At 46.7% G+C, this 25,766-nt stretch overlaps 1 protein-coding gene across 2 annotated transcripts in view; it reads left to right on the top strand.

The window, feature by feature from the left end:
- Nucleotides 1-25,766, top strand: part of MCF2L2 (MCF.2 cell line derived transforming sequence-like 2) — a 258,920-nt gene that overhangs the window by 34,667 nt on the left and 198,487 nt on the right. For both annotated transcript variants that reach the window (XM_070072393.1, XM_070072394.1), the window contains exons 2-3: nt 14,906-14,989; nt 23,684-23,798. In XM_070072393.1, coding sequence (XP_069928494.1) covers nt 14,906-14,989; nt 23,684-23,798 — 199 coding nt within the window. The remainder of the gene's footprint in view (nt 1-14,905; nt 14,990-23,683; nt 23,799-25,766) is intronic.

Raw genomic sequence — 25,766 nt, 5'->3', positions numbered from 1 at the left:
GAAGCTGGATCAGAGGTCGAGCAGGTGGGACTCCAGCTGGTGCTCTATCTAGTACGGGATGCAGGTATCGTAAGTGATGGCTTAACCTCCTGCACCACAGCACCAGCCTCTTCATGGATTTTCTTAAATCTCATTTAGGGCCTTGACTGCTTTTCATTTGGCAAGGGAGCTGGTTTTGCCCCTCCTGGAGTTATGGAGGGCCACGGAAGAGACCAGAACGCCACTTCTAGCTATTTGTGCTCAGGAAACTCTTTGCAGAGGAACTCCCCTTGCAGCCCTGGTGCAGCGCTGGTCTCATACAAGCTCACAGTGGGGACATCAGCAGAAACTAAGAAGCTTTAAAACAAGTGCTAAGTTTGTCTGTTATAAAGAAAAATGAGAAGAGAGATTTGGATAAGTCTTCCACACACCGGAAGTGCTTGTGCTTAATAATGTCTTAACAGTTCTCAAAACACTTTTAAATAGGCTCCTCAAAGATTTGCAGGATGTGGGGCAAGAGCACAATGGAGGCTCACAGTCCACTCTTAACTAAAAAGAATGTGTTTTCAGTATAGTTTATATACCCATATTTGTCTTACTTATGTATTTTAATATATTCTGGCTTCCTACCTTGACAAACATACCCTCATAATAATAAATTTAAAATATACATAAAGCAAGCCGGCGCCGTGGCTCAATAGGCTAATCCTCCACCTTGCGGCGCCGGCACACCGGGTTCTAGTCCCGGTTGGGGCGCCGGATTCTGTCCCGGTTGCCCCTCTTCCAGGCCAGCCCTCTGCTATGGCCAGGGAGTGCAGTGGAGGATGGCCCAGGTGCTTGGGCCCTGCACCCCATGGGAGACCAGGAAAAGCACCTGGCTCCTGGCTCCTGCCATCGGATCAGCACGGTGCGCCGGCTGCAGCGGCGGCCATTGGAGGGTGAACCAACGGCAAAGGAAGACCTTTCTCTCTCTGTCTCTCTCTCACTGTCCACTCTGCCTGTCAAAAAAAAAAAAAAAAAATATATATATATATATATACATAAAGCCCTGATTTTTATGTAACTGAAAATACCAATGATGGCTAAGCTGAATTATTGCTCATATCTGAGTGTTGTTGATAGGCCAGTGACATTTGAATAAACAATAGATACACAAGGGAGGTTCAAATTGTTCATGGAAAGTGAGTTAAAAGATTTATTTTCATGCAAAAAATGTTGAAATCCATGCAAATTTTAAATAATATGCATATTCATGAATGTTTAAGTACTGTTGTATATATAATCCATAAGTCATTAGTTGGCCCACAAAATTTTTTAGTTTGCCTTCATTTAGCAAAATCACTGTTTTTATAATTGAGATTTTTCCGTACTTGAGCTCTGTTAAGAGCAGTGATCCAAAGAAAGTATGATCTAAGTAAAATGCCATTGTGTTCAATGTGTTCAAAATGTGAATGTATTTGCACCATGAACTGGAAGAAAAAGAGGAGAGAATGTTGATGCCTGGTCTTGCATCGTGTAAGGATGGCAGCTCTTGTGGCTGCAGAGGAAGGATCTGAGAAGCTAACACATTTGTTTCTTCTCCTACCTAAGCGCTTCCACAGCTCTCATCCTCCCCGCCCCTGACACAGTGGGTGACCCACCATCAGCAGAGGCACAGCCCACAAATCGTCACAGTGTCCAGATGCAGCCACCCCTCCCTTTGAGGACATAGGCCAAGAGAAGTGGAATCTCTCCCTGGGCTGTGCAGCATCAAGAGACGAGATAGAGCTGCTGGTGCCTGCCAGTGCTGAGCTCTGGATCGTGATGGACTGGGGTCCCTGGGTGTTTTTCCATACGTGTGTTTATGGGAGTGGGCCTGCTAGATGTGGAGTCTCCGAAAGTGCAGAGCCTGAGGCAGAGACTACAAGGAAATGTTCTGGGACGATGGGAATGTTCCATATCTTGATCTGTTTGATTGTTACATCCGTGTATCTGTTTGTCAACATTCATCAAGCTGCAAACTTAGGATGTGTGCATTCTACTCCATGTAAGTTAATTTTCAATAAAGTACTGTTAGCATAAAAAAGGGGGTAACCATGTGTGAATCTGTCACTCTAAGATTACTATTTTTTGTGTTCTTTTTTCATATGCCCACATATATGTGTACACACACATCACATTCTTTCTTTCTTTCTTTTCTTAAGCTGGCTGCAATCTTTCCATACATATGATTTCTGTGCCCCAGACCTTTTCTTAAATCTTTTTCCATGAATCTGTTTTTCATAATTATATAATTGCTTATTCTCGTTCTTATGAATAAATAATACCACAGTCCACATTGTTATGCATAAAGTTTTGGTGTTATTACTGCTTTCAGTTGTAGTATCTGACTATCGCAGACTGGGTAATTTATAAAGAATGAAGGCTTGTTCAGCTCATGGCTTTGGAGGCTAGGAGTTCCAAGGTCGAGGGACTGTCTCTGGTGAGAGCCTTCTTGCTGGTTGGGACTCGCTGCAGAATCCCAGATGGTGCAGAGCTGCATGTGGTGAGAGGATTGCATCCGAAAGACAGAGTCAAACTGGCTTTTATAACAAACCCACTCTTGAGGCAACCCATTACTCTCTGATTAACTCATTCCTGAGGGCAGAGTCCTCATGGCCCAATAACCTCTTAAAGGCCTCACCTGGTCCTACCTCTTCATGCCTTACAAAGGGGTTTACATTTCTATGGGAGTTTTTTGGTGGGGACATTCACACTGTAGCAATTATATTCTTGTATGCATTTTCAGATACAGAGTGAATGGATAAAAAATAAATATTTTAATGACTATGTATTTTTATTAGATATTCATTATTTTAAAATTCCTGAGAGAAGCTGCTTAGGAGAGAAGAAGGTGTATTTTGGGGCCAGCACTAGGGCATAGTGGGATAAGCCTCCACCTGTGGCTTATGTACCCAACCCTGCTGGGAGAACTAAAGACCTTCCACTAGCCCACCCCCAAGACATCATAATTGGATCAAACCCCCATCCTTTATTACTGTAAGACTTTTGGGATCGAGCCTCCAACACATGGGCCTTTGAGGTCCACTGAAGCTGTTATCCAAAACATGTCAGGTTTGAAGCTGTGTATAATAATGGTTAAGCTATTGGGCTTTGGGGTGATCACTGACATCATAAATAAGAGTGTCAATTGTTAAATAAACAACAGGAGTCACTGTGAACTTGCTCCCCATGTAGGACCTCTGTCCTTAATGTGTTGTACTCTGAGAATTAACGGTAAAACTAGTCTTCAAATGGTACTTTATACTTTGTGTGTCTGTGTGGATGCAAATTATTGAAATCTTTAGTGTAGAGTTGATCTTCTATATACAAAGATAATTAAAAATGAATCTTAATGAAGAATGGGGTGGGAGAGGGAGTAGGAGGTGGGATGGTTTGGGGGTGGGAGGGCGGGTATGGGTGGAAGAACCGCTATAATCCAAAAGTTGTACTTATGAAATTTATATTTATTAAATGAAAGCTTTCTATATAAAAAAGATATTGGGCTTTGGAGTTTAGCATGAGCTGTGTTCAAGTCCTGGCTCTGCTTGACCTTGGGCAAATCTAGTTCAACGTTGCCCTTGGTATTGTTTGAGTCTTAAAGAAATAATGCACATGAAGTGTTTGCTATGGTATGTACCACATAATGCTCAGTTATCACGGGGTAAAACTGCTTTCTTTTTTATATATAAATAATAGCAGTTTATTTCTCACAGTTTTGGAGGCTAGGAAGTTCAGGATCCAGGTGCTGGAGGTCTGTCTGCTTCCAAGATGCAGCTTTGTACACTGTCCTCACATGGTGGAGGAGCAGAGGAGCGTGAACACAATGAAGCCCTTGTATTAGACCACTAATCCCACCCACGAGGGCAGTACCACAATGACTTAATCATCTTCTTTTTTTTCCCATTTTTAAATTTTTTTTATTTAGTAAATATAAATTTCCAAAGTACAGTTTATAGATTACAATGGCTCCCCCCCCATAATTTCCCTCCCACTCACACCCCTCCCATCTCCCACTCCCTCTCCCATTCCATTCACATCAAGATTCATTTTCAATTATCTTTATATACAGAAGATCAATTCAGTATATATTAAGTAAAGATTTCATCAGTTTGCAACCACACAGAAACACAAAGTGTAAAATACTGTTTCAGTACTAGTTATAGCATTACTTCACATTGGACAACACATTAAGGACAGACCCCACATGAGAAGTAAGTACACAGTGACTCCTGTTGTTGACTTAACAATTGACACTCTTGTTTATGGCGCCAGTAATCTCCCTAGGCTCTAGTCATGAGTTGCCAAGGCTATGGAAGCCTTTTGAGTTTGCTGACTTCAATCTTATTCTGACAGGGTCATAGTCTCCCTTCAGAGAAAGGTACCTCCTTCTTTGATGGCCCCGTTCTTTCCACTGGGATCTCACTCGCAGAGATCTTTCCTTTAGGTCTTCTTCCCCCCCCCCCCCCCCCGAGTGTCTTGGCTTTCCATGCCTAAAATACTCTCATGGGCTCTTCAGCCATATCCAAATGCCTTAAGGGCTGATTCTGAGGCCAGAGTGCTATTTAGGACATCTGCCATTCTGTGAGTCTGCTTTGTATCTCACTTCCCATGATGGATCATTCTCTCCCTTTTTGATTCTATCAGTTAGTATTAGCAGACACTAGTCTTGTTTGTGTGATCCCTTTGACTCTTAGACCTATCAGTGTGATCAATTGTGAACTGAAATTGATCACTTGGACTAGTGAGATGGCATTGGTACATGCCACCTTGATAGTAAAACTGCTTTCTAAAAGGATGATGCCTGCATTACTCACTGAAGTTGTGCAGAAGTACTACTTATCCAACATAACACGAGCATTGTGTATTAAAATCTCAATTATTTTATGAATTAATGGATATCTTTTGCTAGTTTAAGTGTATTAGTTGATTATTAAGAAATTAGATGTTGTTTAGTTTTCTTAATGTAAAACATCTTTTAAAATCCTCTCAAATCCATCCCTGCTTTTCTTTTTTTAAAAAAGAATTTATTTATTTGAAAGGCAGTTACAGAGAGAGGAAGGGAGGTAGAGAGGAAGAGAGAGAGAGAGGAGTGAGATCAATCGAGATCTTCCATCGGGTTGGTTCACTCCCCAGATGGCCACAACAGTCAAAACCTGGCCAGGCCTAAGCCAGGAGCCAGGATCGTCTTCAGGTCTCTCATGTGGGTGCAAGGGCCCAAGTACTTGGGCCATCTTCCACTGCTTTCCTGGGTGCATAAGCAGGGAGCTGGATCAGAAGTGCAGTAGCGCCGGCGCCGTGGCTCACCAGGCTAATCCTCCGCCTTGCGGCACCGGCACACTGGGTTCTAGTCCCGGTCGGGGCGCCGGATTCTGTCCCGGTTGCCCCTCTTCCAGGCTAGCTCTCTGCTGTGGCCAGGGAGTGCAGTGGAGGATGGCCCAAGTGCTTGGGCCCTGCACCCCATGGGAGACCAGGATAAGTACCTGGCTCCTGCCATTGGATCAGCGCGGTGCGCCGGCCGCAGTGCACTGGCCGTGGCGGCCATTGGAGGGTGAACCAACGGCAAAAGGAAGACCTTTCTCTCTGTCTCTCTCTCTCTCACTGTCCACTCTGCCTGTCAAAAAAAAAAAAAAAAAGTGGAGTAGCTAGGACTCTAACCACTGCCCGTATGGGATACCAGCACTGCAGGTGATGGCAAACCCGCTGCACCACAATGCCAGCCACTCCATCTGCTTTTCAAGTGGCTTTTTATTCATTGTTAATTCATGAGCAAGACTGCCATACTAGACTTTGAAATCAGGCAGGTTCAGCATCCCTACAGCACAGGACCCAGGAAAGAGAAGAAACACGGCTGGCTACTGAGACAAATGAGATAACACTGTGCACTCTCATGGGGTGGCCTTTAGTGCCAGCCAGGCAGCTAGCTTCTCATGGCCTCTGGTTCACAGATTGGTCTAGCTGAGGGGGTGAGAGGGTGGGGTGGGCTGGAGGAATCTCCTCTGAGTGCTAGGGCACACACCTTCTCTGTCAACTACAGGTCTGCAAAGTGCTGTGTCAGAAGCTGACTCTGTTAGCGTTGTTCACAGAGAGGCTGGGCACTGCGCCTGTGGCGGAGACTCTGGCCGCTGGCTGCTCAGCTGCTGTCACAAGCCCAGGGACTGATCTCTAGTTTGGCAGAACCTGGCAAACCCTTCTGATCTCCCTGTGCAGCTGATTCTCTGGGCAAAGCAGTCATGTCACAGGGACTGCCAAACTTGGGGGTGTGTTCCTCTCTGCTCCCAACCATACTCCCCTCCCCGCCCCCGCACAACCTATTTAGTTACTTAGTTCTTTAAAAACAAAACAAAACAAAAACCCTTAAACATATTTGAGTCTTTTAAGAGGCGATAGATAAAACAGGCATTTCAGAACAGCAAGAGCAAGAGGCTTGGGTTTCCCTGCCTTTCATTCCTTGCCAGCTGTGACACTTGGAGCCTGGAAGGGGCCCGCTCTGTTTCTTGCCCTCTGCTGTAGGGAGGACGGCTTCAGTCATGAGTAAAGGCCCTGCCTCAGAGCCCACATTGCCCTCTCAGACTGGGACGTGGATGGAATACAGGTGTCACTTGCTTCCCGAGGCTGAATGCCTTCGGGACGTGCTGAGTGATTTTCCCATCACCCCGGAGACTGGAGGCAGAGGGTGGCCTCTGGATTTCTGGAATAGAAGGCAGTCCCACTTCTGTGCAGACGCTCCTCCACGTCCCAGTACACCCACCCTGAGCTGAAAAGACTGTTATGTCAAAGACGCAGTTAATGCGCTCAGCCTGCAGGACCTAGCTTAGCGGCACAGCACCCTGAGGTTCCCCTTGTGATGTCAGGGCTGACTGGGAGCAGCGGCTCCTCTTCTGGCCCTCATGGGGAGAGAGGACCACGGTGCTTATCAGCAGCCTGGTAAAGAAGGAAATCTTTTTTTTTTTTTTTTTTTTATGGTTAATGCAGTTTTATTTTTTTTTTTTTTATTTTTTTTTTTATCTTTTATTTAATGAATATAAATTTCCAAAGTACGTCTCATGGGTTACAATGGCTTTCCCCCCCATACCGTCCCTCCCACCCACCACCCTCCCCTTTCCCACTCCCTCTCCCCTTCCATTCACATCAAGATTCATTTTCGATTATCTTAGTATACAGAAGATCAGCTTAGTATACCTTAAGTAAGGATTTCAACAGTTTGTCTATTATTATTAAAGAAGGAAATCTTAAGTGAAGCCATCCTTGCTTATGCTTATCAGGGACAGAAGAGACAGCTTTTGTGTGGAGGGTTGCCTCAAGGCTCTGGGGAAGTCCCAAAGCTAAAGGCAGTGTAAGCTCTCCAGCTCCACCCAGAAATGCAAATCACTTAACTGGAGGAGCCAATTGGGTCATGGGAAAAATTCACCCTAATTGAGAAGATACTGTGCTGGGTCTTAGTCCACCCGACCAAGGATGGACTGGGTCCGAAGAAAGGTAAGTGCACCACTCCCCAGCCTCCTGATCCCAGAGATGCAGTGGGGAGTCAAGTCAAGCAAACAAGAACTCTGTTTATTGGTACATGGCAAAGTCTTTTAAAGCACAAGACTACATGGTTACTGGGGCAGGGCTTAAGGACCAACCAATTACTTAAAAGGTCATTTTACAGGGTGACTTTTTACAGGACCAGCCATAAGTCTGTACACTCATCATCAGTTGTCACCTCCCCCGATGCTGCGCAGCCAATCAGCTTTGGTGGTAAACAACGCCCACCTTACTTCCTTTGGTCGCCATCTTTGAATTGCCACGTGTGCCTAATTTCCCCACAATACTGCACTTCTAAGTACACCTTTTAGGTTCATGTCCATTGGCAGTGCTAGTCAGTGTCTAGCTGTTCTCTCTGCCTGCTGCTCCATTGTAGCATCTTCAGTAAATCTAACTCTGCTCGCTCTGTGTTCCTGCTCTGGTGACTCCTGGATTCCAGTGGTTGCTCAGCATTAACATTTTCCCTAGTGTTATTTGTAACTTTGCCCAAATTTGTGTTGGTACTGAATTATCTCTTATCTTTTTCTCATGTAAGTTACAAAGAGACAAGTTTCTCCCTTTCCACACACACCAAAAATAGCCTCCACAGAGGGCAGTATTATTGCCAGGCAGTTGTGCAATAGTCACCAGGGCCTTGGTGGCTTCTGGGTTATGCTTCGCTGTTTCTGGGAGACGGGAAAGGACCCTGGGGCTCAGTGTACTTGCCTTGGCTGGCCAGTGAGTCGGTGGCAGAGGAGGGGAGTTTGCATGCAGGGCCTCTGTGTCTGAATCCCTTTCCCCCCACTGCCATACACACATACACTGCAGCTGGAGTGTTCCTTTAGGTCCAAAGAGCTCCTGCACTACCTGCCCTACCCCGTCTACACAGGACCAGGCAGTAGGGCTGGCTTTGTTTCTAGAGTATCAGTGTGCTCTGGTTGGGGCATAACTGAGCATGCTCCTTTCACAACAGCCCCATGAGTATTGGGGTCCCTGAAAGCTGGGTGTATCTGCAGACACCTCCCTGCACCAGGTCAGGTGCTGAGTGAGAAGGCCTTGTGGTTCTGCCACAGCTGGCCTGGTTGGTATCCATGTGTGGCTTTTTTGCTAAGGAGATGTCGGGGTGACTGTGTCCCTCCCAGGCTGGGGGCCAAACACACTCAGCAAAGCCTGGACCAGCCAAAGGCACCAGCTCATTTCTGTTCTTAGAAAACAAATCATGGGCCGGCGCCACGGCTCAATAGGCTAATCCTCCACCTAGTGGCGCCAGCACACCGGGTTCTAGTCCCGGTCGGGGTGCCGGATTCTGTCCCAGTTGCCCCTCTTCCAGGCCAGCTCTCTGCTGTGGCCAGGGAGTGCAGTGGAGGATGGCCCAAGTGCTTGGGCCCTGCACCCCATGGGAGACCAGGAGAAGCACCTGGCTCCTGCCTTCGGATCAGCGCGGTGCGCCGGTCGCAGTGCACCAGCCATGGTGGCCATTTGAGGGTGAACCAATGGCAAAAGGAAGACCTTTCTCTCTGTCTCTCTCTCTCACTGTCCACTCTGCCTGTCAAAAAAAAAAAAAAAAAAAAAAAAAGAAAGAAAGAAAAAAAAGAAAACAAATCATGAATTTTAGTCCTGTTTGTCGTTAGCCGTGTGAGGCTGGTGAGAATGATCCCTGTCTGAGGGCTTAGGCAAACTGCAGGTTCCCAAGGTGAAAGACACTCGCCAGCTTCCCAGGGGTGGCTGGAGCCTCCACTAGTCAAGGCTGAGGATCTGGGCACTCCAGCACTTATGGCAGAAGTCTGACCCTTAGAGTCAGGTAATCCAGGGCCCACCCAGGCTGCACGCCTTGTTTCTGTTACTGCGTAACCACAGGCAAGTTCACAATCTCTCTAGGTTTCTGTTTTTCAACTTAAAAAATGAGATGGGATGGGGGAGTGGTTGACTTAGCTAATTTATGGTATTCCTTTCATATCTTATATTTTTAAGGTATTTAATTTAAAGCACACCTCACCTCAAATATTGAGGAATAAGAACAATAAATTGTACCTTATGTTTGTTCTTTTCCTCAGTGTTTGTTGTCTCTTAAATATGTTCCCAGAGATATGAAAAAATAATGACTTTCCTTTGTGATTATGCCACTTGCCTAGACCATGGGGAGGTTGCAGTCTGAAAAGCTCTGTGGTTATATAACTGCTTTGTTGGCTGAAATTTTCCAGGTTGTCCATTTGTATTTTCCATTTTATTATGGAAAATTTGAAACATGTGCAAAAGGATTGTATAGTGAACCCGCACGGGCTGTCACATAGTTTCCATGATTATCCGCAGTCGGTCAAACAGGTTTCATCTACACCCCCACCCCATTCTGCACACACACTTCAGGCAAGGGGAGTGTGGGGAGCAGCCCGGACTGGACTGAGTTACTGGAATTAAGACTTATTCTATGCATCTGCTCTCCCACAATATGGCGCTGGGAGAGAAGTAAACAGCTTCTGCACAGCTGCCTCCAGTTCAACCAATAAACTGTGGGACCTGCTCCTGATTGGAGGAGAGCAGCGTACTCGGCGTGTGGGTAGCAGAGTTGGGATTGGTGGAAGAGGACTATAAAGGAGGAGAGAGACGGCATGCACGAGGAACATCTAAGGGGAACATCTAAGGGGAACACCTGTGCAGCCCCCGAGCGAGCCGGCCGGCGGTGTGCCGCTCCCCCACGGAAGTGGGGAATGTGGCAGGGAGAACCGCCCTTCCACGGAGGTGGAAGGGACGGTAGCCAACCTGGGAAGAACCAGCAGCAAACCCGGGGAGGGCCGAGCAGACAAAAGAACAGCGCAGGGTCCTGTGTTGCTCCTCCACGAAGAGGGGGAGCGACATAATGGTGCCGTGACTCGGATAGGAAACCTAGGACGGATATGAAACTTAGGAGGGAAGAAACGGGAAGAACTGGGAAAATACCGGAGAGAGAGACTAGCAAACAGCCTAGGGAAAAGCCGGACGAAAAAGGTGCCGGAAGAAGCTATTGAAAGCCTAGGCATAGACTCGGATACGGACTACGGGGGGAAGCTGGGAGAAATCTCTAAGGTCGAAAGCGAAAGTGAAAGCTAGAACAAACAGACTCGGACGCGGACTGTGGGGAGAGGCCAGGAGAAATGAGGGAGGAATATCGTTGGAGGAAAGTTTGGGGAAACATACCGGGTAGAGAAAAATGTTAGGGAAATTGAAGCCGCGGGGGGCAGGCCAAGGCGGAAACGAAAGCCACTTTGGGATTCTCAAGTTAGCCTGAGAATAGGGGGCGAAAAGTTGAAACCAAAAGCTGAAACGTAAGCCAGATTGGGATCCGTCTGATTAGCCCAGGGAGCAAAGGACGGGAAGCCAAACCGTGGGGCGGAGACGTAAGCTGGGTTGAATTCGCCAGGCTAGCCCGGGGAACTTAGATTGAATGCTAATGGCGGAGACGCAAGCTACGCTGTGTTACTCGCGGAAGCCGCCGCGTGCAGAGAGAGCACGGGGCGTGAACAGATAGGGAACAGGGCTGGCGCGAGGCCGTGGTGCAGACGCGAAGGGCGTGGAGACCGCGGAGCGCGCGAAGCCAAGCCGCGCAGATGAGAGAGGCGCGGGCTGAAGCGGCTCAGAGCTGGAAAGCTGCCGAGAAGCAGCCTCGGGGCAGGCGCAGCCGGGAAGCCGCGGGGATAAGAGAAACAGAAGTTTAGAAGTTTCCGTAGTGTGGCGGGTAAAATGAGAGAAATGGGAAGGTTGGCAGACAGAAGTAAAATGGGAGAAATAGGAATGCCCGGAGATAGAGAAATAGAGAAAGAGAAAGGCCTCCCCACAACACAGTAATGTGAGAGCTTGGATTCGGTCTGCCTGATTAAGTGAGGCGATGAGCACCTGCGGCGGCTAGCAGCTTATGCGCCGCAGGTCACCGAAGACAGGCACGAATTAACATCAGTAAGGCCTCCCCACAATACCGCAATTAGGAGGCTTGGATTCGGTCTGCCTGATTAAGGCGGTAAGCACCAGCAAGCAGCTCGACCAGAGTATGAGCTGCAGGTCACCGAAGATAGGCACGAACCAACACTAATAAGTCTCCCCCACAATACGGCAATGAGAAAGCTTGGATTCGGTCTGCCTGATTAAGGCGGTAAGCACCAGCAAGCGGCTCGACCAGAGTGTGAGCCGCAGGTCACTGAACACAGGCACGCATCAGCGCCTAAAAGCCTCCTCACAACATGGCGAAGAGAGGACCCGGATTCGGTTTTCCTGATTGATAGGACTTGTAAGAACCTGTGGCAACTCTAGCAAGTAGAGCAGAGTGTGTGCCGCGGGACACCGAAGACAGGCGCGTATCAACGCCAAAAAATAAAAAGAAAGGGGGATCTGTGGGGAGCAGCCCGGACTGGACTGAGTTACTGGAATTAAGACTTATTCTATGCATCTGCTCTCCCACAATATGGCGCTGGGAGAGAAGTAAACAGCTTCTGCACAGCTGCCTCCAGTTCAACCAATAAACTGTGGGACCTGCTCCTGATTGGAGGAGAGCAGCGTACTCGGCGTGTGGGTAGCAGAGTTGGGATTGGTGGAAGAGGACTATAAAGGAGGAGAGAGACGGCATGCACGAGGAACATCTAAGGGGAACATCTAAGGGGAACACCTGTGCAGCCCCCGAGCGAGCCAGCCGGCGGTGTGCCGCTCCCCCACGGAAGTGGGGAATGTGGCAGGGAGAACCGCCCTTCCACGGAGGTGGAAGGGACGGTAGCCAACCTGGGAAGAACCAGCAGCAAACCCGGGGAGGGCCGAGCAGACGAAAGAACAGCGCAGGGTCCTGTGTCGTTCCTCCACGAAGAGGGGGAGCGACAGGGGAGGGTTATATATAACATTTTAGACAAATCACAGACTTTCTGTTGTTTTACTGATAATGCCACACTTTGTATTTCTAATAGCAAAGGTTTCCCTTTTTGTAAAATATAACTACAATGCCTTTATAACAGCCACCCAATAGTGAGGCAGGAGTTCTTTGAATTTTCAGTGATTTCTGGTGGAGGTATTGGATTGCAGGAGCTATATTTAGATTTTACCCCCCTTCCTCCAGAAAACATGGTGGAATTCACTGAGAAGTATCTCAGGGCTAAAGCTGGCACTTGACTTACCCGTTGCAAGAGTTTCAGAGAGCAAATATGGGAAAGGCATGTATGTTCAGAGCAATAGAGGAAAGTAGCATTTATTGATCACCTACTGTGTACATATCCATATTCACCATCTCCTTTAACCTTCATACCAAAGCTAAGAAGAGCTTCCCAAATATTACCTTAGACCTGTCAACATTAGAATATCATGACTTTTTTTTAAAGATTTATTTATTTATTTGAAAGGCAGAGTTATGAGAGAGAGGGAGACCCTCCATCTGCTGGATCTCTCCCCAAATGGCTGCAATGGCTGGGGCTGAGCCAGACTGAAGCCAGGAACTTCATTCAAGTCTCTTAGGTGGGTGGTAGGGGCCCAAGCACTTGGGCCATCTTCTACTGCTTTCTCAGGTAGATTAGCAGGGAGCTGGATTGGAAGTGGAGCAGCCAGGACTTCAGCTGGTGTCCATGTGGGATGCCGGTACTGTAGTCAGCTCCTACCCTGCTGCACCTCCAATGCCAGCACCAGAATATCATGATGTTACCATCACTCCATACAGAATCCATAGGAGGCTTCCATTCAGCATCAGCTTCCAGACTATTAGTCCATACCTTCATCTAACCAGATGTTTGCCTCCTGTAGAACCAATAACCAATTCATGCTTTATGATTCCCTGGGAGGGACTGGTGCTGTGCATAGCAGGTTGGGCTGCTGCTTATAGTGCCAGCATTCCATATGGGCACTGATTCGAGACCTGGCTGCTACATTTCCTATCAAGCTCCTAACTTATGCACCTAGGAAGGCAGCAGAAGATGACCCAAGTGTTTGGGGTGCTGTAATCCTGTGGGAGACCTAGATAAAGTTCCTGGCTCCTGGCTTCAGCCTGGTTCAGCCCTGGGTGGTGCAACCATTTGGGGAGTGAACCAGTGGATGGAAGACCTCTCTCTGTATCTTCCTCTCTCTCTTTCTCTTTCACTCTGCCTTTCAAATAAATAAAAATAAATCTTTAAAAAATCCCCTGGAAAATAGTTAAGTTGTAGACTGAAAAGCATGAATTTGCCTTCTCCCTTGCTCAGGAAAACAGATTGGTCCCTTTTCCCAAATGGATATAGATGCAAGTCACAGGGCTCAAAAGCCACTTGCTGGAGTTAGGTCAGAGGACCTTTGAAGTGAGTTTTTGCCATGGAAACATGTAATCTTTCAGTCAGAAAGAATATTATTTTCATTTATTTGAGAGAGAGAGAGGGATCCCGGATACTGGTCCACTCCCCAAATGCATGTAGTGGCCGTGGCTGCAGCAGGGCTGAAGCCAGGAGCTGGGATTGCAGTCCTGATCTGCCCGTGGGTGTTAGGATCCTCCTTACTCATGGCCACTGCCCACGGTCTGCAGTGGTGGGAAGGTGGTATCAGGAGCCAGAGAGGACGATCAGTGTGGGACACAGGCCAAGTTTCTACTCTATTATCTTTATTATTATTTCATTTTTTTTTAGTTTTTTGGGATAAATATTTTTACAAAGCGGAGAGAGAGAGAGATGGGAAAGGAAGGAGAGAAAAAGGAAGGGAGTGAGGCAGAGAGGGAAGTGAAAGTCACAGAACCCTGGTCAACTTCAGGACAATTTTGTGGCCCCTCTTGAGGAGGTTCTGGTGTCCGTGTTGTGTTTAAAACGTTCTCCTGTGATCTCTTAGGAGAGTAGGAGGGGGTTGCCAGAGGGGAGGGAGGAAGGAGAAAGGATGGCCAGGTGAACAGGAGGGACAACCTCTCATGTTCCACGGCACAGTGGAGTAACTGTGTTTGATGGCCATAAGGTTTTGCATGTTCTTGACATCAAGAAATGAAAAACGTTTGAGGTGGTAGAAATACTAATTGCCCTGATCTGATTATTACACACTGGATCCACATCTTGAAGTGTCACACTGTACACTGTAATATGTGCAGTTATTATGTGTCAATTTAAAAAACGCTCTTTGCAAACTCATAGGAGCAAACAAATGCCTGCAATGGTCATGAAACCATACAGCAGTTCGCTGGGACGTAACTGAAGCTAAAACCTTGTAAGGGCTGCTTCCTTGCAAGGGGCTCTAGAATGTGTTCCCTGCTCATGTGTGTAATCTTCAGACCACACAAACCCCAGGTATAGCTCTGCATGTCAGGAATTGAGTTGTTGACATGGGACAATGTGCCCAAAACCATAAGTTGATAAGCCTGAGATTTCCCACTAGTGGAAGCTTCCTTGTTTATTTCTAGTTTCTCTTTGTAACATGCAAGGATTTAACCCAATTGATTTTTTTTGTGTGTGTGCAGACGAAATTATGCAACAGGAGGTCAGGCCGTTGGTGGCAGTGGATATAATAGAACAGCTTCACAGACAGTTCGCCATTCTCTCAGGTAAGTGGCACGTCCATTTGCATTTGCACATTTTGTTGGGGGCGTGGTGGATTCCTGCTGGGAGGGCCCTGCCCTTGAGCCTGGTTGACCATTGAGCACTGCTGTTGTCTCTCGGGGCCTGCAGCCTCACAGGGCTGAATGGGCCAATGACTGTCCTGCCAGAGGAGGGTCTGAATCACAGATGTTCTTCCATTTGGTTGGGTGCAATTTGATTTTTTCCAGGGGAGTGTTTTCTTTGGTTACAAGGTACAGGGCTGAGGTTTTTAGGACAGAAAAAGAGTAGACTACTGCCATCAGCTGTCACTCTGAGGCTCTTTCAGTGTTCTTGTTGGATGGTCTTCCAAGATTCAACTTAAGTCTTGGTTTGAAAGGTTGTGAACACGGCTGAGGTTGTTTCTCAGAGATCTGTCTTCTATTGTTAGCTCTTGTAGGGAGGTGTTTTCATCAAGCATTTGATCGGGGGTGGGACTGATATTGATAAAAAGCTAGAGATTTTCTAAACCTAGACACAATGCTGAGAAGTTGTTCTTTTTTATTCCCTAGCCAAGGGTCTCATGGCTTTAATTTCTGCAAGTGGAGGTAGAAACCAAATCCTAAATTACAAATATCCCAAACTTGGAAGCATGCAGTAGTGAGAGCAGAGGGATAAAGGGGTGCTGTGGTTTTTCCCCGGAGGCTCCTGTGTTGGCAGCTGGGTGGTGGTATTGGGAAGCCTGGGCGAGGGCAATAGGGGATGTGCCCTTAAAAGGGATTAAGGTCGCTCTCCTGGGATCCCTTGGTAGCTCTCCCAAAAGCAAGTTGTTACAAAAGCCTGTGGCAGGCCCGACTTGGTCTCCCTGCTTTTCATGTTGAGATGTGATCCCTTCCTCCCACATTCAGTCCTGTCGCCTCTCATGGGGCCCTCACAAGAGCCTGTGCCATGCTGTTTGGACTTCCAGCTTCTAAACTGTGAGCTACATAAACCTTATTTTTTCTTTTTAAACTTAGTCTGCCTCGGGTAGTTTGTTATAGTAGCAAAAAGCTGAATAATACAGGTGGCAAAGTTGTTCTCTTTAGCTTTTACATCTGTTCTAAAAAAAGAGATAAAGTCCTCCAAGTTACATCACAAACATGCAGCTGGTATGAATTTTACTCTACAACGTGGGGTGTTTAAAACTCATTTCTTTCCTTTCCCTGGGTCATATTTAGTCTTCTCTGAGCACCTCATCCGACTGATTTGAGGGAAATGCAGTCTCTGTTATTGGGATACCTCTACCATTGCATCCTGAGTGGGCACATCCAACGCTCTCCAGAACGGTCTCTGGTCTCCCCTTTGCATTAGTTATTTCTCATTTAGTCAGTGAACGCTCTGCAAGTACAGGGTCCTCTTTGTGCTTATTTCTGTCTGCACGGTGCTCAGCACACAGACTAGAAATGGGCTGTTATAAAGAAAACATGGTACCTGCCTACAGGAGGGTGTGGCCTGTAGGACTTTTTGTTTTTTAAGCCCTATGACATGGCATCTGGAGGTAGGTTTCCTGATTGCCGGGGCCTCTGACTCAATTGTCGAGTGGCTCAAAGACATTCAAGTCGGCGTGCGTGTGGTCCTCTTGATGTTTCCTTCTTGTTCGTTAAGTCTTGATCCTGAGGTGGCTGCTGCAGCTCCAGACATGTAGTTTGCATCCAAAGCAGAAAGAAGGAAAAGGAAGAGTACTGGATTCTTCTGTTCCTTTTGTCAGGAGAGCAAAAAGGTTCCCAGAGCTCTTGACTGAGTTCTGCTTGTGTCCCCTACCAGAGCTGTGTCGTGCCACTGTTCCTAGCGGCAGGAGAATCTGAGCAGCAAGCATTTAGCTTTCTGGTGTAGTAGAAGGTGGCCAGGGGGCTGGGGGCCGGCAATGGATTAGTCGTTGATCAGTGCCAGCCAGAACCCTTTTTCTTCGAAAATGAGAAATTGTCCTTTTTATTTCTTAGAGTGGTTATTTCCCCCTTAGAATCATTCTCTCTCTCTCTCTCCCTCTCTCTCTCTCTTTTTCTCACACACACACACACCCCAATTTTAATCCTTTTGAAAATAATAACAATGGAATACTCCTAGACTTGTGGCAGCCCAGACATTCCCCCCATACATGCACAGACAGAGCCTGGGGTCGGTGGGGGTGGATCCCCTAGGAGCAAATGTCTCCCACAGGAAACACAGAGAATGTCAAACCAAGGAAGTGATAAGAGCCCAAATGCCTGCTTACATCAGAACCGGAGCTAGTGACTTGGAGCCCCGGAAGTGAGAACACTCATAAGGGGTCTAAAGCAGTGCTGTTTAATAGTGAGAAAATGTGATCTACAAATTCACTTTCCATTTTTATAGTAACCATATTAGAAAGATAAAAGAAGGCACATGAAATTAATTTTAATAACATTGTATTTAGCCCAACATATCTAAAATTGTATTCAAATTTGTATTCAGTATTCAGAATTATTAGTGGGATTTGTACCTTCCTGTCTGGCACTAAGTCTTTGAAGTCTAATGGGTATTTTACACTTACAGCACATTTCAGTTTGGACCTGTCATATTTCAGGTGCTCAGTAACCACAGGCATCTAGCGGCTGTTGTGTTGGGTAGTGCAGCTAAGAGAATGGCTCTGGACCGTGTTGGACAGAATGCCTCCTTTGTATAGCAAATGATTTGTGATGCCTCCTATGCTACTGGAATGAAATCTACAGACAACATAACCTCATGGAAGGGAGGATGGGATTAATAGCTATAACAAGTAGACTCCCAAGGATTCAGTAGCTCAAACAAACACAATAGGAATTTAGTTCTTACTGTTTTAAAAAAGATTTTATTTATGTATTTAAAAGGCAGAGTTGAGAGAGAGAGAGAGAAGGGGAATGAATCTTATCTGCTGGTTCACTCCCCAAATGGCTGCAACAGCCAGGGCTGGGCCACACTGAAGTCAGGAGCCTGGAACTCCATCCAGTTTGCCCATGCGGGTGTGGGGGCCCAAGGACTTGGGTCATCTTCTGCTCCTTTCTCAGGTGCATTAGCAGGGAGTTGAATCAGGGCTTGGGCCATCTTCTGCTTTGTCATGTGTAGTAGACAGGAGCTGAATTGAAAGTGGAACAGCCAGGACTTGAATCAGTGCCCATATGGGATGCCGGTGTCACAGGTGGTGGCTTAACCCACTGTGCCACAGTGCCAATCCAAGTTTTTATTGTTGTAAGAGTTCAGTGTGTATGTTCCTTGTAAGTACATGACTTTTCTGTATGTAGAGGTTCGGGAATGAAGGCTCCTTTCACTTTGTGGCTGCCTTCTTATCGCCATCTAGAAGGCAGACAGGCTCAGAGAACGTGGACGGAACCTAGTGCTGCTTGACATTCTTGACTCAGGGATAGCATTCACCACATTCCATTGACTTGAACTTGGCTCAACCAGATGGATATGCTTAACAGCAAGGGAAGCTGGGAAATGTAGTTAGCTGAGGCATGCCCAGGAAGAAGAGAAAGTTTAGAACAGCCACCTATTAACCTACCCACGTACTTTAAAAAGTTATTTATTTATTTATTTATTTTTTGACAGGCAGAGTTAGACAGTGGGAGAGAGAGAGAGACAGAGAGAAAGGTCTTTCTTTTTCCGTTGGTTCACCCCCCAAGTGGCCACTACAGCCAGCATGTCGCCGATTCGAAGCCAGGAGCCAGGTGCCTCCTCCTGGTCTCCCATACAGATGCAGGGCCCAAGCACTTGGGCCATCCTCCACTGCACTCCTGGGCCACAGGAGGGTGGCCACAGCAGAGAGCTGGACTGGAAGAGGAGCAACCAGGACAGCATCTGGTGCCCCGACCGGGACTAGAACCCAGGGTGCCGGCACTGCAGCGGAGGATTAGCCTAGTGAATTGTGGCGCTGCCAAAAAGTTTTTTTTTTTTTTAAAGTGGATAAATGAAAGGAAAGTCATTATAGTGAAATAGGATATATTTCAATGTGTGTTTCTGGCTATACTAGAAGTAGCAATTAAATGCTACTGCCTACATTTGAGGTCCGCCGGTATATCTGACAGGCACAAATGCCAAGGTGTGGTTGGTGATTAGACGTCCTGAGTGGCCTCCTGAAAGATCAGTAGATGTTAAACTTGTTTTTAAGCTGCTATTCCGGTGAAACAGGTGCAGGGTCTGGGCTCACACGTTGTGAATGGACGCTTCCTTTACACTGTGTCTGCAAAGCCATTCGGAAAGCACAGGCTGTGGGGCGGTGCTTTTTTCTTATGTGGTGAAAGTCATTTGTATCTCAGGGCCTGCTGTTTCCAGACTCCCTTCCAGGAAATAGTTCTGCTATTTCTCCGGCTAATAGCAATTCTCTGGGAGAGAAGGCAGAGAAGTAGGAACTCATGGGCAAGTAGCAAAAGCTGCCTCCCTCTCCTCCCCATTGTTTTCACTGCCTTCCTATAGGATTCTCCAGAATTCCAAGTTCTCTAGGACAGAATCCTTCATGCCAGGCACCCCCTGGGCCTTTATGGCAATCGCTGTGCACTCCAAGTGCATTCTGCATAAATCTAGTTATCTTCCATCTGATGGAAAGGTAAAAATCATATGAGGAGTGAAGTTCATTTTATTTAACCCACCATTTTACCCAGTAGCAAATAATTTGGAGCTTTTTGGTCTCCTTTGAATAGGTCCTTGGAGCCATCACTTTTTCCCTCCTGCATTACCACGTGTGCTCACAAGGTGGCACTAGATGCTTGTTGTGAATCGTCAATGGCTGCATGTAGGTCCAACTGTTTGCTGGAGGCTTCTGCCTTTTGAGATTAGTATTCAACAGCAGATGGATGTCCACAGTTAACCTGAGACCTCTTTTGTGTTCAGTACTGGTGTAACCAAGAGAGAAGAAAATCCCACTTACCTTCTCCATTTAGATGGGAATAGCTTTAATTTAGTTAACTCTAAAAGGTAAAATCAAATGTCATAATCACATCCTAATGAAAATTTTAGGGGGTTTGGTTCTTTGAAATGTTCTAGCCACCCCTTCATCAACTGTGTTGTATACAACAGTGAAGTGGTAAGTGCATCTACATTTAGCCTTACTAGAGATACAAATTCTCTTACTTCCCATTTCTCGGAAGCTTCCTGTAGTTGTGAAACTGCAAAGAGGAAGAAGATCAGGGGTAAGCTGATAATGTCCTGCTGGTCAGTCACCATAATGAAGGAGCTGAGTATCTCCCTGTCAAAGTTGGGCAGGCAGCTAATCTGCAGGTATCTTTTTGGGAAATCTAAAATAAACACCCAGGGTTACTAAAGCAGCACTTCCTGCAGGAGGATGCCTGACTATCCAGAATGTCGTGTGGATTCAGTCCATGGCAGTCGCTCTCTGAGAGCACAAGACCCAGGGACAACACTCACAAGAGACTCCTGTAGGAAAACCCCAGTGCTTACTCTATACTCATGTTAACTTGATAGCACGTTCTTTTTCTTAGAACCAATTTCTGTGGGAAGTTGGATTACAAAGAGAAGATTCTTAGGAGGCTTGGAGTCAGCACAGAGAGTGAGCTGGGTGATCTGACTGGTGCTGTCATCGGGTAGAATGGTGGATTGGGTTCTTGCAGTGGGCCAGGACCTTCTCTTTCCAGGCGTTGGTGGTAGCTGCCTGCCTTGCTGTGGTTTCTTCATTGAGCACACAGTCATCATTAAGCCACACCCCACACTGATACATCTTTCTTAAGTGAGTTAAACACGTGCAATTATTTGGGAGCCATTATTCCTCTATATATTTATTTATTTTATTTTTGACAGGCATAGCTAGACAGTGAGAGAGAGACAGAGACAGAGAGAAAGGTCTTCCTTCCGTTGGTTCACTCCCCTAATGGCCACTACGGCTGGCGCGCTATGCTGATCCGAAGCCAGGAGCCAGGTGCTTCTTCCTGGTCTCCCATGCGGGTGCAGGGGCCCAAGGACTTGGGCCATCCCCCACTGCCCTCCCAGGCCACAGCAGAGAACTTGACTGGAAGAGGAGCAACTGGGACTAGACCCCGGCGCCATATGGGATGCTGGTGCCACAGGCGGAGGATTAAACAAGTGAGCCATGGCGCCAGCCTCAATTTCATTCTTAAATAACTGCAATCGTCACAAGCCTTGGAATCAGACACCAACCTTATTTCTTGTCTCACATTGATTTTCATGTTTGTTTTCTACTGCAGCAACTGCCAAAATTCCAACTTTATAAGACCCAATGCCATCCAAAAGAATTGTGAATCATTTTGAGTCTATAGTGTTTGTAGCTGGTGCTGAAGCGCAGTAGGTTAATCCTCCCACATGGGCGCCGGTTCTAGTCCCGGCTTCTCCTCTTCTGATCCAGCTCTCTGCTGTGACCTGGGAAAGCAGTAGAAGATGGCCCAAGTGCTTGGGCGCCTGCACTTGCATGGCAGACCAGGAAGAAGCACCTGGCTCCTGGCTTCGGATTGGCTCAGCTCCAGCCATTGCAGCCATTTGTAGAGTGAACCAACGGAAGGAAGACCTTTCTCTCTGTCTCTTCCTCTCAGTCTGTAACTCTACCTCTCAAATAAATGAATAAATAAATCTTTAAAATTTAAAACATAACCTGGTGCTCCTGTGAGTTCACTGCGATTTCCTGAGAACCTGCCACACAATTTGGGAACCGTGGAGCTAGGTCTCAGTCCTGTGGCTCCATGTAGCTGCAAGGAGCCTGGGAGAGAGAATCAATTTAATTTAATCTGGTGGCCTCTGCTGGAATGAATTAAATATTTTTATTCTCACAGGAGTCTCTCACATATTCCTGTTTGTAAATTCTTTTTTTTTAAAGATTTATTTTATTTATTTGAAAGAGTTACAGAGGGAGGTAGAGCAGAGAGAGAGGTCTTCCATCTGCAGGTTCACTCCGCAAATGACCGCAACACCCAGAGCTGAGCTGATCCGAAGCCAGGAGCCAGGAGCTTCTTCTGGGTCTCCCCCACGGATGCAGGCGCCCAAGGACTTGGGCCATTTTCTACTGCTTTCTCAGGTTATAGCAGAGAGCTGGATCGGAAGTGGAGCAGCCCATATGGGATGCTGGTGCTGTAGGCCACAGCTTTAACCCGCTGCACCACAGCACTGGCCTCTGTAAATTCTTGAAGAGCAGATGTTTACTGCCTCTTGGAACAACAACAATTATATGAATGGGCACTGATCTGTAATAAGCAGTCTCCTTAAGTCCTTGCTTAATTCTCACAATACCTTTCGATGTAGGTACAGGTATTGTTATAATTATATAAGGGAACTTCAAAAAGTTCATGAAAAAGTGGAATTGATTTTATTTTGGTATGAGAACATTTAAAAGCCACACATGGTTTTTTCCTAACATACATTTCCCATGAACTTTCTTAAAAAAAACCCTCGTCTGTGTGGATTTCAAAATATTATTGCATCACAGTTAACATATTTTAATTTCATTTTCCACAAACTTCTTGAATTACCCTTATATATGTATATACACAAAGACCAATTTGAGTTCATTATGTTACCCCTAATCATACAGCAATTAAGTGGGACAGCATGACTTGAGTCAGACTGTGTGATTTTTACAGCTAATTCTCTTAACCACTTTGCAATTTTAGCTTTGATATTGACAGATCACAAAAATGAAAAGTAGTTTCACGTAATGCCATTGGCATCATTTACTATTCTACTTAATCAGTCTTACTTTTTGTGTTAGTCCTCTTTTTGTTACTTTAACTAAAATACCTGAGAGGAGCTTTCTGAGAAAGAAAAGGGGTTATTTCAGCTAACGGTGGAGGTTACAAGACTGAATGGTGCCCTAGTCTGGCGCCTGGTGCAGGCTGGTTGTGGCAGGTGCAGCAGCAGCGATCACATGGCGAGCCAGGAAGCAGAGAGAGAGAACCTAGGCTGAGCTTGAACTGAAATAATTAAAGCCTCTTCCAAGAACCGCCTCAGAGAGCACGCCTCCAATAACCTCAAAGACCTCTGCTGACCCTACCTCTGAGACTGCATCGTTAGATGCTCTTCATCCACCAACCTTAACATTAGACTTCAGAGTTTAAACAGCTGCATGAGTTTTGGGGAGACAAATTCTACTCAACCCATAACACCTTTTATTCAGTAACTACAAAGAATTCAAAAATTGAATTCTTTTTTTTTTTTTTTTTTTTTTTTGACTGGCAGAGTGGACAGTGAGAGAGAGAGACAGAGAGAAAGGTCTTCCTTTGCCGTTGGTTCACCCTCCAATGGCCGCCGCGGCCGGTGCGCTGCGGCCGGCGCACCGCGCTGATCCAATGGCAGGAGCCAGGAGCCAGGTGCTTTTCCTGGTCTCCCATGGGGTGCAGGGCCCAAGCACCTGGGCCATCCTCCACTGCACTCCCTGGCCACAGCAGAGGGCTGGCCTGGAAGAGGGGCAACCGGGACAGAATCCGGCGCCCCGACCGGGACTAGAACCCGGTGTGCCGGCGCCGCTAGGCGGAGGATTAGCCTAGTGAGCCGCGGCGCCGGCCCAAAAATTGAATCCTTACAGTGCCATTGAGAAAGCATGAAAGAGAAAACAGACTTGTTCAAAAGAGTTGAGTGTTAACTTCTTCCAAATTCTAGTTTGAGATAATACAGATGGAAAAAAGTGAGGCCAATACGTTGTCTCTGGACCTCATGTCAGTTAGAGTGCCGGTCCGCAGAGGCGGAAAGTGAATACATTTTGCAATAAAGATCTTAACAACTCATTTCTGTTGCAGGAGGCCGAGGGAAGGATGGTGCCCCCATCATCACTTTTCCAGAGTTTGCGGGGTTCAAACGCATCCCAGATGAGGACTTCCTCAATGTCATGACCTACCTGACCAGCATCCCCAGGTGAGCCGAACACAGTGTTCTGCAGCCTTCTTGGTCCCCGACTTTATGTTTCCCATGAGGCAGGATTGGCTTGAGATGGAAGCTTCCATGAGCACAGTTTACATTGTTGTCTAATGTGGCCAGTTTCTCTCATCTGCCGGTCATGAAGCAGGGATGTGGAGAGAGACAAGCAAACAAACAGGTGTTTAGTTGTCCTGCACAAAGAGCTACTGAATAAACATGCCTGAGTGAATGAGAGGAGGAGCTGAAGCTGCCTTCGTTCCTCCAGGCTCATTGCCTTATTGGGCTTATTCTGGTGTCTTGGGCCATGGTGTCTGGAACACATGAAAGCTCAAACTGCATCGAGAGCTATTTATCTTTCCTAAGGAAGAAAATTAGCGGCAGCTCTTACAATTGTCATTGTCGGATAAAGAAATCAAGACGTAGGGCCAGCCAGGAAACTACAAGACCAGGAATGAAAACCTCACTTGTAGCCAGGCCCATGAGCGAAGGGGTCTCTGGGATCTGCTATTTCCACCTCCTCCAGCACAGGTCTGACATCTTTCTGTGGGTCTCCAAGTGATGGATTGTGGGACAGAATCTGTATGGTCACCACCAGTTCACAGATAGAACTGGGAAGGGGACCCCGTGCTGATTTCGGGCAGGATTGCACCCACTCTTTCAGCAGAGCTGACTTGACCAGGAAAAGCCTCAGCTCTCCAGGTTTTATTGCTTATGGCGTCATCCACTCCTTAACTGTGGTGTGGATCAGAATTTAAACAGCAGCCAGGTATGTGCTGTTTCACTTGCTCTCCACCTGCTTCATGTGGTTGAGAGGTGAACACCAGCTTTGAGACTGAAAAACCACCTGGCTTCTGTCTGATGCCATCTGTGGACATTAGGAAGTTGATTGCTTTCACCAAACCCACTCTAAAAGGCCTTTTGTTGTTGTTTGTTCTTTTGCCCTTCATTATTGAAGAAGGCTATAGATTTATGTTCAGTGTACTTCTTTGAAGTTTAATGTATCAACAGTTTCCTCCCTCTTCTCTTCAATCTCCCCCGTCCGTGGGTATGCATCAGGCCAGAACTGGGAGGATTTGGGGGAATCCTTTGCTTTGAGGGAAGGACACTTCTGGGCTTTGTGCCTATGATTCTCTCTGAGCAAACATCGCTCCTCCCTGCGAGGTCCGACTCCTACACCTTCATCAGCCTGCAGCTCTGACCTCATCTCTTTGAGGATAGCTCCCTTGACTCCCAATTCTGCTGTCACAGGCTCTTCCTTTATTTCTGGAGCTTCTCCCTTGGTATTTGGAAATCCTCACCATAGCATCTGAAAATTATTTCAAGCCGTGTCTTCCTTTAGATTGTGAACCTCTCACAAGTAGGAGCTAGGGCTATTTTTTCTCTCTTCCTTCCTCCTCTTCTCCCTCCCTTCTTACAGCTCTGGTGCAGCATCTGGCACATGGTAGGCTCTGAAGAAGTAGTATTGGTGGAATTTTCACTTTTGGTAATGAATTATGTCACAGAAAGACTGCTTATTGTAGGCTGAAAGGGGGGTGAGCAATGACAGAGAGAGGGGAACCCTTACTCCACACTCCTGCCTTCCTCTCCATGGGTTTTAGGGAGCTGAACTTGGACTCCCACTTTGGCTCAAATGCATTTGAGAACAATGACAGATCAGTTAGTGAGAACTCTTGTGGGAGTAGCCAGGAAGGAGGTGAGCATGGAAAGCAATGGGTGAAAGGACGCTCCTCCATTCTGCTTGTGTTTGCTTTAACCGCCTAGCTAATGAAACAGGTGATTTTCATCTTGCATTTGCAGCCCTTTTCCAGATCACACTGGGGACAGTTCATTGAGGGCTGCAAGAAGCAGGATTTTAACCCCTGTCTCACTGTACAGGAGAGAAGATAAAAGAAGGGGCCATTGTAAAATCCTTGTACAATCTCTTGTAAGCTAGGAGCTATTTTCCTTTCCTAGAATGCTATTTGT

Source organism: Oryctolagus cuniculus, chromosome 4 (assembly GCF_964237555.1).
Source record: "Oryctolagus cuniculus chromosome 4, mOryCun1.1, whole genome shotgun sequence".
NCBI lineage: Eukaryota > Metazoa > Chordata > Mammalia > Lagomorpha > Leporidae > Oryctolagus > Oryctolagus cuniculus.
The sequence above is the reverse complement of the archived record's forward strand: the minus strand, read 5'-3'. Positions and strand labels throughout refer to the sequence as shown.